Below are 13,391 nucleotides of genomic sequence, written 5' to 3' on the forward strand. Positions count from 1 at the left end.
AGCAAAGCCTGTAGACACGCCTGCTGATACGTACCTTTTTCGTTGAGTGCACATTTGCACAAGAGTTCACCTCTGAAATATCTGTTTTGCTGCAGCTAGTATCCCGAAGTGCGGCGGCTGCCACGAGATGATAGTGGACCGATACGTGCTGAAAGTGTCAGACCGAACGTGGCATGCGGGCTGCCTGCGCTGCGTCGAGTGCCGGGCCATGCTGTCCGGCAAGTGCTTCGCGAGGAACAACCAGCTCTATTGTACAGATGACTTTTTCAAGTAAGTTTATAAATAATGAAATCGTTTGTATGTTATTGTTACCAATGGAGACGCACTGATGAGGTCAGGCCGCATGTGGCATGTGTGATACCTATGCCTACGCTGCGACAAGTGTCGTGATGTTGTTAAATAACTCAAAAGTATGGAGGTGTAATAGTCAAAAATCTACATTATATTAACCCATTCATCGCTAATCACGACACGTTGTCGTTTTGCCTCTACGAAACATTTTCGCTACATACCGGGAAACCCATGCTATCGGCTACGACGTAGCGCTACGACCGTAGCTCAGCGGTGAATGTGTTAAACGTAACTACAGATCAAACCCTTCCGGGTTCTCTTGGCCCGATTCGGATTTTGAAATAGACATCTGTTAGATATCTTTTAGACATCGCCAAGATACGATAACGATATGTTTAAGATCTAACCTGTCAAATGTGACATTTGCGCGATTCTGGAGATACTCTTGAACGATTTCCACAAGATATGGCTTAGAGATCTAATTCACATCTAATAGATATCTAACGTAAAATTGACATTGGTTGCTCGAATTGCGCTGCAAAAGAGAACTAGTTGAAATCTAAACTATAACGTATCTATAATGGATCTAGTACCTTGAAGTTCGAATACGGCAGTCTATAAACTAATCTTAACTCATCAATGAAATCTTTCACGTTGATAATGTTATTGTTTTTCCGGCTGTTGTCCCAGGCGGTTCGGTACAAAATGCGCGGGCTGCGGGCAGGGCATCCCCCCCACGCAGGTGGTGAGGAGGGCGCAGTCGCACGTGTATCACATGCGCTGCTTCGCGTGCGCGGCGTGCGCGCGGACGCTGAACACGGGGGACGAGTTTTATCTGATGGAGGATGGGAAGCTAGTCTGCAAACCGGACTATGAAGCGGCTAGAGCCAAAGGTTAGTAAGTACTTCCATTTTTATCCTCCTGCATTTAAATATGAAGTTTAACATCAAGTAACTGAACATAGCAGCCTAATTTGTCAAAGACTGATCCATCATCGCATTTACCAAATTACATGATATTATACAACTATGATGTTAGCGGCCGAGGCGCTCACAAATATCTGAACACGCCTCTATTGTCAAGGCGTTAGAGTGCGTGTTCAAATATTTTGAGCACTTTGGCCGCTCCGATATGACCAGAGATCGGACAGATTGGCGTCATTGCTCGCAAGAATGTGGACATGACTCAAAATTTGATTAAATTATTAATCATTTTATTATTGTAATTAATTTTTTACCTGCGATTTAATTTAGTTCCCTAGTCAATAAATAGCACTTAAATAAATTTTTGATATAAAAAAATGAGTAGGTATCTACAGAAAATTTGAAAAGCATAGGTACTGATTTTTTTTCAATAAATTTACATTATAAGAAATCTTTGTGTTATTCATTGATTAGGAATCAAAATTAAGGTAAGAAATTAATTAAATTATTAATTATTTAATCAAATTTGGAGTCATGTCCACATTATTGCGAGCAATGACGCCAATCTGTCCGATCTCTGGATATGACTGATAGCGACTGTACTACCACTAATACTTACTTGTAAAATTTCTGTCATTTCAGGCAACTCGGGTTAAAATTAAATAATGTCTGTTGCGTTGTTAACTACTTACCTACTTAAATGTAATATTTATTTTCTACCCATTAATAATATTCATTTGTTATAGTCACAGAACAAGTAGAATGGCGATGCGAGCAGGGTACGTGTCGCCGCCGGTTATGAGCAAACGCTCGCATGCTAGTACTCGCTCGCGCTGACCGAAAAACGTAAACATGCCTTTTGCGCCACAATAACGTTCAGATTAACCCGTGGAGCGCCCTAACAAGACACGTGTGCTAGTAACTAGTATAGGAATTCCATACTACGGTAATTCTGGGGCGCTCCAGGGGTTAAGAAGCCAGACATCAAATCAGTCTAAAGGAGGCGTATCCATTCACCACGCACACAAGTTTGTACTACCGTTGCGCGAGAAATGTGGAAATGTGGAGAGGAACGAGCGGCGACACCGGTTCCGATACTAACTGCGCGCGATAGCCGTTCTAACCTCTTTAATATGTTCTGTGGTTATAGTATTTAAGGAAAGATTGTGACGGTACGAAGTTGGTATCGATTTATTATTTGGTGCGCAGGCGGAGAAGGATCATTAGACGGTGACGCGGCAAGTAAGCGGCCCCGAACGACGATCACGGCGAAGCAACTAGAGACTCTAAAGAGCGCGTACAGCAGTAGTCCGAAACCTGCACGCCATGTCAGAGAGCAGCTCGCGCAGGACACGGGGCTGGACATGCGCGTCGTGCAAGTGTGGTTCCAAAACAGGTAAGAATCACAACCATTTTTGAAAACTTATCTCCGTAGCCCGTTCGTCAGCGAACGTAATGGCTCCTCTACACGATAGGCCAACGCCGGCCACTCCAAGGGACGCATTTATGCGTTAGAGGGAGCAAGTGATATTGCTATCTCATTCTACCGCATGGCTGCGTCCCTTGGAGTGGCCGGCGTTGGCCCATTGTGTAGAGGAGCCATAAAGCCAGGGCCGCTTTTGAAATATTGTTGTCACTGCTATCGTGTCGCTGTCGCGTTGCTGTGTTAAAGCGCGTTGTGCGTGTGACTTCAAGTGTCAGAATGTATAATGTTAATTTGTAGGGTTAGTACAGGCGGCGCATCGCGCATTTAGTTGAACGATTAGCATTTTGACATGTCTTAGTAAATGTACCAGAGCACATTGTGAGTTTATTAGACATAAAGAAGACTAAGATGGCACAAATAATACTAAAATAGTTGCAGGTATCAAATTGCACGTGCTGCTCTTGGTTTAGTTAAGGCTGGACGAAAGATTTGATATGCGACGCGGAGCGATAAAAATTGCAACTCAACCATAATAAATTAATATACCGTAACGTTTGCATGTCCGTGAGTTCTGTAATCAATTTTCCATATCTGCACAGTTAAACCAGGCAAGCGAGTTAACACAAATGATTTTGAAATGGTCAGTGACTTAACAAGACGTAAAAGTTTTATCGCCGCAAACAGAAATATAAGATTTTTTTCAGTTGTGGAATGAATGCGCTTATTTTGCTTGTTCTATTTCTTCTTTTCAACGCACAGTCTACCTACAGGCTTCAAAATATTTTTGATAAAAAAAAACAAAGTTACTTTTTCTTTCAGAATAGAATTTTATTAAATTAAGTGATGGAAGAAACGACTAACTACGAATTTAAGATTCAGGTTTTTTAGCGTAAAATAAAAAAAGACATAGCATAAGTATCAAGCTTAATGTTAGGTGTTATAACTACAATCGAAACGAGAATAAAGTCTATATACATGGTGTATATGGTGTACGTCTATGTAAGTATGGGGGGAAAATCTGAAACTAAACGAAATCGGGAACTTATGTCTTTGGAGACTGATTTTAGAAAAAATAAAAATAACATTAACTTACAATAAACATTTTTTAAATATTTCGAATAGGTACTGTATGTCTAACGTACGGATTTATATCGGACATTATGGAAAATAACTGTTATGACAATTGATTGTTAGGGATAGTGCCCATTAGGACAGACCAGTTAGGGCAAGTGAGTTTAGGACAAAGGTTGTTAGGGATCGCGAGGGAGACCCCTAACGTACAATAGGGTGTCATTCTGAATCCCTAACAACGTTTGTCCTAAAGTCACTTGCCCTAACTGGTTTGTCCTAATGGGCACATGCCCTAACGATCAATTGTCATAACGATTATTTTCCATAATGTAATGGTTAGCCTAAAACTCATTTGTCCTAAGCATTTTTACCATAACTATCAAGATCCCTAAATTTTTTACAATATTCTTCGAAATCCCTAACAATGTTTGGCATAAAATAACATTCTCTAACTGCTTTGACCTAATGGCTATTGCCCTAATGATCAATTGTCATAACAGTTACTTTCCTATTGATCAATTATCATAACAATTACTTTCCATAATGAATGTATAGCCTAAAACGCATATGTCCTAAGCATTTCTACCATAGCTATCAATATCCTTAATGTTTTTTACCATATTCCTCGAAATTTGACTGGTTTGATCTAATGGGTATTACTCTAATGATTAATTGTCATAAAAAATATTTTTCATTGCAAAGGAGGATGGGCAGATTTGTATGGACACTGGCCTATGAACCAATAAGAATAAGCGACATACCATTGGAAAGGTTTTTTATATACTCCATTTTTTTGTATGACGAGACTTGTCAAATCTCTGTTTAAAAAAAAATATGACAAAAAAATATAAGAAAACGAATAAAAAACTAAAATATCGTGACACCAAATCATCCACAATAACAAAACCTTAATGATCTGCGACACAGGAACTTAGTATCGAAAAAAACTATACAGTCACGTTTAAACTCACACTAATTTTTGCGGTGATAACTTTTTTCACACAAAGATTTGGGACTATCTGCCATAGTAAAAGTTTTAGAACTTAGAATAAGCTATCCAGTGACATATCGCTTGTCCTTATTGGTCAATAGGCCAATCTGCCCACCCTCCTTTTGTAATGTTTAAACCGTGACAAGCAACGTCAAACACACTGATGTCAGCGTATATTGAAGGCAATATTTATTTTGTATGAAAAAGAGGAACTTTAAAGGATTCATAATTTTTAAAAGTTGCTGAACAAATGTTGGTCAGTTTGAGGAGTACAGCCTTTAGTTTAATTTATTAATCCTGTTACAGGAAGCACCCTGTATAGTTGAAATTTGTACATCGGCCTACATTTATAATGTGTAAAAAATATTATTATATTATTGTATTTTGGAAACTTTGGGTTCCCGAACATATTATTGGCATTTTGGATGTATACATATTTTTAGCACACAAAATCCGAATCGGAGCAACCCACTATCCACGTGGTCTTGTCTGTCTAGAGTGTATGTAAAAAGCCGGAGGCGCGGAGGGGCTGCTTTGCCCGTAGCGCCGGAGCAGATGCGGAGTCCGATAGAAAACTGTTTCCAGAAAAGTGGGTTAGGTTAGGTTAGAACTGCGACCCTCATTAAAAAGAACTGTTGCCAGAAAAGTGGGTTAGGTTAGGACGTATGACCTTTAGGCCTAAAAATAATTAGGCCAGATAAGAATTATGCTCAATAACATTAGGATAAATACTCAATATGGAAAGTGCCATTACGGATAAACATATTAGGACAAAAAAAAAATCGAATGGCCGATTTTTTTTTGTCCTAATATGTTATATATATAATAAGATAATAGGAAGATAATAAGGAAATCAAAATTAGGCCACACGAGTGTTAGGTCAAGCAATGATAGGCTAAGTAAAATTAGGTAACATGATGATTAGGATATATAATTTTTAGGCCTAACAATAATTAGGCAAAAAAGAATTATGCTACATAACATTAGGATAAGTACTCAATATGGAAAGTGCCATTAGGGAAAAACATATTAGGACAAAAAAAAATCGGCCATTCGATAATAGGGAAACCAAAATTAGGGTATACGATTGTTAGGACAACTGATCATTATGCCAAACAATATTAGGGAATGCAAAGATAGGAGAAAAGACTTTAGGGATTCAGATATAGATCCACGTACAATATTCAGAATAAAACTCTGCAAATTGAATATGCATGTTTATTATAGTAAATACATTTATAACCGTCCTTGCCTAACAATTGGTGGCCTACAGGCCATTCTATGATATTGTTGGTGCATCTTTGTTAGGATCATATGTTTTGTAAGGCCCGGGGTCGTTGGGGCGTGGAGCCGGCGCTGCGGCGGGCGCGCCTTGCATTCAGCCTCGCTCGTTATCAAAGCCGTCGGCCATTTCAGACACACTCACCTACTTGTGAGTTCACGTCGACTTTGTTATTTCTGAAATCTGACTTTGATCGTAGGCGGTGTCTGCTTAAAATATTGTTTTAGTTAAATCAAAATTCACTGTAAATACCTAACTTTAAATTTATATTTTGTTCAAATTTAAAATAAATATGAAAATGAACTCTCAATCATACTATCATTTATTTACTTTTATGTATCAGATTTTTTTTTTGTTTTCATTGTTGGAAAGTAGAGCACCGTACGTACATACTTGAATTAGTTATAAATTTTGAAATTTACTCAACATACATTTTTAATACCGATCGTCATAATTATAGCAAAAGTATTGACCCCAAATGTGAATCGATATATAACTGTTATATAATTTATTTATCGCTCAACTACCGCACTTGCTTTACCATATCAGTATTTAAATATCACATAATGTGTAAGATATAAGTTCTACGATACTATAAAAATAGCAGTTTGCGATTCCCACGAACACCACAACCTACCCATTATAAACCCGTAATATCATATGTGCAGAAATCACAAGGTTTTAAATAGATACCCACTAACTATTGAATCGAAAGTGACCAATGTTTGTGACGCTATTTTGAAGTCAATGGTACTGATGATACTTATTTGTGTCAAATTTGTGAATTCTGTATTTGACATCCTACATAATATTCGACAACTAATCTTTACATTTTATAAGTGTATCGTGATTTTTTAAAGATACCAATAAAATTCTTCTAACCTCGAAAGTAATAGTAACTTTTTCTTTAAATGTCCTGGTTCCTATGATATCTAATATTGAGGTACAATAATATGTATGTAAACGATACTATAATTCAGTGCATAGTAACTCAGATTTAATTTTGGAGGAAAAAGTTATCACTACTTTTGAGGTTATAAAAATTCTAATTAAAAAAAACCCGGAATATTAGGTACCTATGTACGAGTATTTTCGAGCTCAATGCTTGTATTTAGTTTAGTCAGCTCCACTTGTATCAAGAAGTCTTCAATGAAGTTAGCAGGGTTTAGCATATTTACCGCTCTGTGATTAATCGGAGTCGACAATTAAAATACAATTATCGCAATTATACTAACTCAACTTTTACATAATTTTACCAATCCTATTATTAGCTTTGTAATTAGTTTTGTAATTTAAAATATTCTCTAGATCGTGACCTTACCCACGCAGAGCCCTAAAAACCTATTATGCTAAATACATAATAACATAATTGAGACTTATCGGGTTCTCAATACACCGTAGATTTTACCAGAAAAAAACTATCTTTACCTTTTTTTCTCATGGCTCTACTATCTAACAATTATAGTCAATTTATTAAATATCGACACGGGCAAAGTGCCAAAAATATCACTCCTCGACCTTATTGCCCATACATTAAGGTAGTATGTACTATATTTTTTGCCATTTATCCGTGTCAATATTGAATACCTATCACTCATACTACCGATTACAAATATAGATATTAAGAGTAGCTTGCATACAGAACTGTAGGTGCTCTTACTTCTTACTGGCTATGTTACCAGTTGAAATACATATCTTGAATTAAACAGATTTTACAACAGCCGATAGCTTGCACTAAACCCCATTTTCGAGTGCTGCGTATCCCGCACTATGGACGGCGAGCCTTCCGTAGGTAACATCCATTTCATAGGATGGGGGTGCCGTGGGGAACTGCGAGGCACTTTAATTAATCAGGCTCTTTGTTGAATGCCCGGAGCTCCCCGCCGAGCTACAAAACACGCAAAACATGCTGAATACAGAGCAGTTCGTGGATACTGATCTGGATGCGTTTGTAATTATTGTAATATTCATCTCAATATATTTTTACGGATTTGTAAGTAAATTGTGATTATATTATTAAAATATGATATTTCATTATTTAGCTTTTTTAGGTTCAACCATTTTTTATTTATTCATACAACTGAAAAATGGCAAAGCACTAGGTAGGTATTTAGCGCAATTTTGTGGTCCGTAAAACCCAACATATAACTAAAAATTCCTTTTCCATTCATTAATTTATGCTGCTGAAAACATACGGATTTATTGGTCTAATACACATATGTAACTGAACTGTGTTAATTTAGTTCTACTAGTATCAGAGATGAATTATGTAATACGTCCATGCGTTCATTTCCTATATAGGTACCATATACATACCTACATATATCGACTACCGTAGGCTTAAAGGGCTTAACGGACAAAATGCGATTTTTCAGGAGAGCCAAAAAACAGTTTTTTTTGAGAAAAAAAAATCATAACTTTTTTGTTTGTTTCAATAAACGGATGCCTGTATGTGGCTTATTCTTAACTTTTTGAGCTCTTTTAAACTGATTGCTTGAACTTGTAATACAATGCTTAGTTACGAAAACAGCATGTCCGTTACGCCAAAAAACACGACTGTCTCTTACGCCTCTTTTTTTATGGATTATCTTATTCGAAAAAGGGCGTAATGTACAAAAAAAATTACTATTTCAGTACCATTTGGCGTAAATCCAACAATTTCGTTGCAATATGGCAACTTGCATTTAAGGAACACTATACTTCTAAGTACTATAATTTACAATTTTTTTTTCAAAAACTGAGAGAGATGTATTCATTGTTAAGTTTTTTCTCCATTTTTTTTATTTTGGATACTTAAACGTGTAAAAGGTAATTTTTTTAGCCACAAAATCAATGTTTTCTTTTTTATTTGTTTATATAACTTCAACAGAATCACTTCTGTCCCACCATCTGTATCTATTAATGTATATCAAAACAATTTATAACAATTACTTTTACTATAGAAAGTATGTATGCGTTATTTCTGTTCGTAATTTTAATTTGATCATAAATTTTACTTTTACATACCATAATACTGTTAGGTACAATAGTAGTTTTGACATCACGTATTCAGTAAAACTTAATGAATATGTGATTATTTATGATATAACATCAGAGTAGGTAGCAAAAAAGACAAATGGCCAGGCCTACGTACTTCTATGTAAACGTTTATAGACAGTAGCTTTCAAAAGATTAATCCTATAAATTAGGGTTTAAACAAAAAAGTACTAATTTACGTGTAATCAAAATTGCATAGCCCAGTCACATACAAAACCAAAAGTTATCAGTCTAATCTTAACCCGTGGAGCGCCCTAACAAGACACGTGTGCTAGTAACTAGTATAGGAATTCCATACTAGCATACTACGGTAATTCTGGGGCGCTCCAGGGGTTAATCAATCGCCATAATTATCATTTGAATATAGTCGTGTTTTATTATTTTCATAAAACTGATGGAAAAAGTACCCACAGTTTAAATTGTCAAATTTTAGTAACCCTATAAATAAAGCATCAATGAGCACATGAGCAGGTACTGCAAGTACCTACTTAATAAAAAAATGACAAGGAAAGTACTAGGTCATCCCACTTAATAAACTCGAAATTGTACATAGTATGTTGGCGTATCTGTTACATTGAATTCTCTAAAACTCGTATAAATATCCACTAGTTGTGGGCGTAACGTACATTTAGCACTCAAAAATCTACTGCAAATAGGCGTAACTGTCAATAAATTAGCACAAATTTAATAAAATTTCCGATGCAAAAGGGCGTATCGTACAAAAAGTTAGGAGTTACGCCAAAATGTCTCACAACATTTATTTGAATTGGCAGATACGGAAAAATGCGTTGGAAAATTGTGTTCACGCATTGATTTTTCATAGGGCTTAACGGACATTTTTTTCAAGTTATGGATACGTTAAATATACCAATCGATAGAGAAAAAAAATACTGAGTATAACTGCATTCATAACTCATTTTCGTCATTTTGTCCCTTACGCCCTTTGAGCCTACGGTAGTCGATATATATTTATCTCATAAGTTGTTATTAACTTTTTATAAAAGCTGGATATATTTTTATACATATAAGTGTAGTAAATAATTGAAAGAATTACAATAAAAAAAGAAGTCCTAATTCCATAATTACATAAAAAATCTGATTGACGATTAGCAACTCAAATTTAACGGTCTGATCTAAGTTCGTGTAATTAGCTGCGATTAATTATCACAACCACTTTTTGCCTGAACAAATGATTAACGAAATTGGTCTATTAATTGCAGACGTGCGAAAGAGAAGCGATTAAAGAAGGACGCGGGGCGCACGCGCTGGTCGCAGTACTTCAGGTCGATGAAGGGGAGTGGCAGCGGGTCGCCGCGCCACGAGCGGCTGCTGGACAAAGACGAGCTGAAGATAGACCTGGATTCCTTTAGTCATCATGGTAAATTGGGACATTATCGTTGAAGAGGGATCTTATTGTCGATGGCGCTTACGCCGCACAGCATTGCGCGGCATTGTATTTATATCGGAGCATCGTTAATAATGGCGTACGCGCCATTGACAATAAGGCCCCTTTTCATAGATAACGTCACGATTAAATATAGACCTAACTTGCAATCGAAACATTCAAAAAATTATATGGGAAGGATTTGACGCGCGACTTTGTTAAAACAAAGTTGTAGGTAGGTAATTTTACCTGACTGAATCTACCTGAGTGTAGACGCGAGACAAGAGGTACTAATATGAGGTAGATAGATGGATAAAGTCAACTAAGTCAACTTATTATTTATAAAGATTAAAATGATTGGTAAAAATCAAATCAGCCAATCCCAATATTAGCAGGAGATCTGCTACCTTTTTGGCCTATTGTATCCCACTTCTGGAAAAAGGCCTCGATCTCCTTCTTTCTCGCATCTTCAAGGAGATGGCAGCACGTTATTTCAGAAATATTGGCCTATAGCTTAGCTTATGTTAATAATTATTTCTGCAGATCTCAGTAACGATAGCTACAGTACGGTAGCGCTGGGTGGCGACGAGGGATCGCCAGCGGGCGGCGGCGGCGCGGGCGCTACCGGCGGCGTGCGATACGCCGCAACACCGCCGTACCTGCGCGCGCATTCACCACCCCCGCATCCACACTACCACTACCCTCCAGACCACCTAGTTTATACTAATATTGGTGAGTAATGAAGTTCATATACTGTGTGTAAACCGAAGACGTCACCTGACGCGCGCGGATAACCGCGCGGCTATAAAGCCCAATATCAACCTTTGCGCATTCGGACAATGTTCACGATGAAGCATCGCGCACGATAAGCGTGGCGTCCTAAGTAGCGCTAGCGGTTCGCCAAAAAACGCTGCAAATTGTGTTAACAGCATGAACATCTGTACGATTATTCTTTAGGCCAGCGGTCGGCAACCTGCGGCCCGTAAACCTGTCACTTGCGGCCCGCGAGCCTCTCTGGCTATTTTGTATGTAATATTGACAAACGACAATATCTGATAAAGTCATAAATATTAACAAAGTGCGGCCCGTGTCAACTTCGTTAACTACTATGTGGCCCTTGACTGCTAAAAGGTTGCCGTAGGCCATTAGAATCGACTTGACCCGTAGCAAAAAAAAAAATTGGCCAAGAGCATGTCGGGCCATGCTCGGTATAGGTTTCCGCAGTTACCATTCTGTCAGAATAGGCTAAACGGTCATCATATTCCCTATTTTACCAGCCGACATGATAAAACAATTCAAAATTTTCATCTTATTACTTATTGAACTAACAATTATTCATTTAAGTGCATGGTTTGCAGAAACAGTTATATTAACATGAATGTCAAATTGCAGGTCAAGCCATGAGTGGCGCAGGAATAGGCGCGGGCGGCGCGTCGGATCTCAGCAGTTCGTCGTCTCCAGCCGCGGGGGCGTACCCCGACTTCCCGCCCTCCCCCGACTCGTGGCTCGGAGAGCCTCACCACTATTCACCCAGGTACATTTGGTGTACTGTCTCACGTATCCGACCTGAGTAACCCATCATCAGCAGCCGCGAGAGGTTACCTCTACTGCCCGCCCTGCCCCGTGGGGACTACTACAGCTTAAGGTCTGTACCCTGCACAGGGACGTGTAGATTAGGTATAGGCATTATTTATTTGTAATATAAGCTACACATATGCATACGAAGTTTTATGATATCTTCCGGATAGCATTATATATTATAGGTACGTACTTTTGAAATTTGTTAGGGAAATGAGACGGACTGCCTATATATTATTTTAGTCAAAAATTGTTAAACGTTTTGACCTTGTTATTTATCGATACCAATTTATCTTATTTAATACATAAATAGGCTTACGAAGGACATGTCAAAAGCAAAAAAGAGACACTAAACAGTAATAAAAAAAGATTGATAACAAGATTCCGAGTAAATAACCCCCAGTATCGTCTGACATTTTATATGTAGGTCGTACGCACGGCACTAAAGCCAGCTTGTAACTCTTAAGCCGATAATAATTATTAATAAGGATTCGCCGAAATCAAATAGGTAGGTAGGTACATTCTAAGATTTTGTAGATTAACATGCCGTATCTCTTACGCGTGAAGATGTCATGTCTTAAATTAGTGGTTATTGTATATTGTGTAACAAATATTGATATTGTAATCAACCGATAGCGCATCTTGAACTGACCTATCAAAATAATATATCGAATTTATTTATGCGAGAAACAATGCCAAATTGATAAATACGTGTATTGAACTTCCGTTAGGTACTGTAAACCAATCTAACTAGAACTCAATTCAATGTGATTATAAAGCGGTCAATTCTTAAGTACATATTGGTATTAGATTAAATAGAATCATGTTCAGTTGGTATTGAGTGAACAAAGTTCCTATCAATTCAATCACATTCGCGAATCAAGTTTTAAGGTTGACTAATCCAAGTTTTTACTAGCGTCAAAGGTTACGGACGTTACGGTTTTTATATGACGTTATGGTTTAATTTCCAGAGGCTTCCCCTAGCGACGGCCGCCGCCGGCGCACGCGCAGCCCGCGCCCCCGCCGCTCCCCGCGCCCTACCCCCCGCTCGCGCTCGCGCAGCCGCTCGAGCTCGTCGTCAAGCGGGAGCTGTGATCCCCGACCGAACCGTGACGATGAGGCGAGATGCCAATAAGTTCATAAGGATCTAACTGGAATTGGATACTTTATGCAAAATGAACGTTTTTAAACACGGAACACTAAAATCATGCCAACGACCACGGTTTACGATTTTGAGGTAAATTACGGATACAGTTACCGTTACCACTTTGTGTCACACGATTTTTGAATATTGTGGTGTTTTGTGGTGTGATGGATATATCCTCAAATGTGAGCACAAAATAAGCATTTTGAATCGCCTTACTAGTAGCAAGGTATTCTGTAAATAAATTATTACAATTCAATTATTT

At 37.9% G+C, this 13,391-nt stretch overlaps 2 protein-coding genes across 4 annotated transcripts in view; one reads left to right on the forward strand and one right to left on the reverse strand.

The window, feature by feature from the left end:
* Nucleotides 1-13,390, forward strand: part of LOC134647988 (LIM/homeobox protein Lhx3) — a 66,933-nt gene extending 53,543 nt beyond the window's left edge. For all 3 annotated transcript variants that reach the window (XM_063502414.1, XM_063502415.1, XM_063502416.1), the window contains exons 2-8: nt 96-270; nt 982-1,184; nt 2,424-2,610; nt 10,241-10,398; nt 10,948-11,136; nt 11,797-11,938; nt 12,954-13,390. In XM_063502414.1, the coding sequence (XP_063358484.1) occupies nt 96-270; nt 982-1,184; nt 2,424-2,610; nt 10,241-10,398; nt 10,948-11,136; nt 11,797-11,938; nt 12,954-12,966 (1,067 nt within the window). In that variant the 3' untranslated portion in view covers nt 12,967-13,390. The remainder of the gene's footprint in view (nt 1-95; nt 271-981; nt 1,185-2,423; nt 2,611-10,240; nt 10,399-10,947; nt 11,137-11,796; nt 11,939-12,953) is intronic.
* LOC134647978 (probable 26S proteasome non-ATPase regulatory subunit 3) overlaps nt 1-13,391 on the reverse strand; it is a 174,495-nt gene that overhangs the window by 117,852 nt on the left and 43,252 nt on the right. The window lies entirely within an intron of this gene.

The sequence above is a fragment of the Cydia amplana genome, chromosome 5 (genome assembly GCF_948474715.1).
Source record: "Cydia amplana chromosome 5, ilCydAmpl1.1, whole genome shotgun sequence".
Lineage (NCBI taxonomy): Eukaryota > Metazoa > Arthropoda > Insecta > Lepidoptera > Tortricidae > Cydia > Cydia amplana.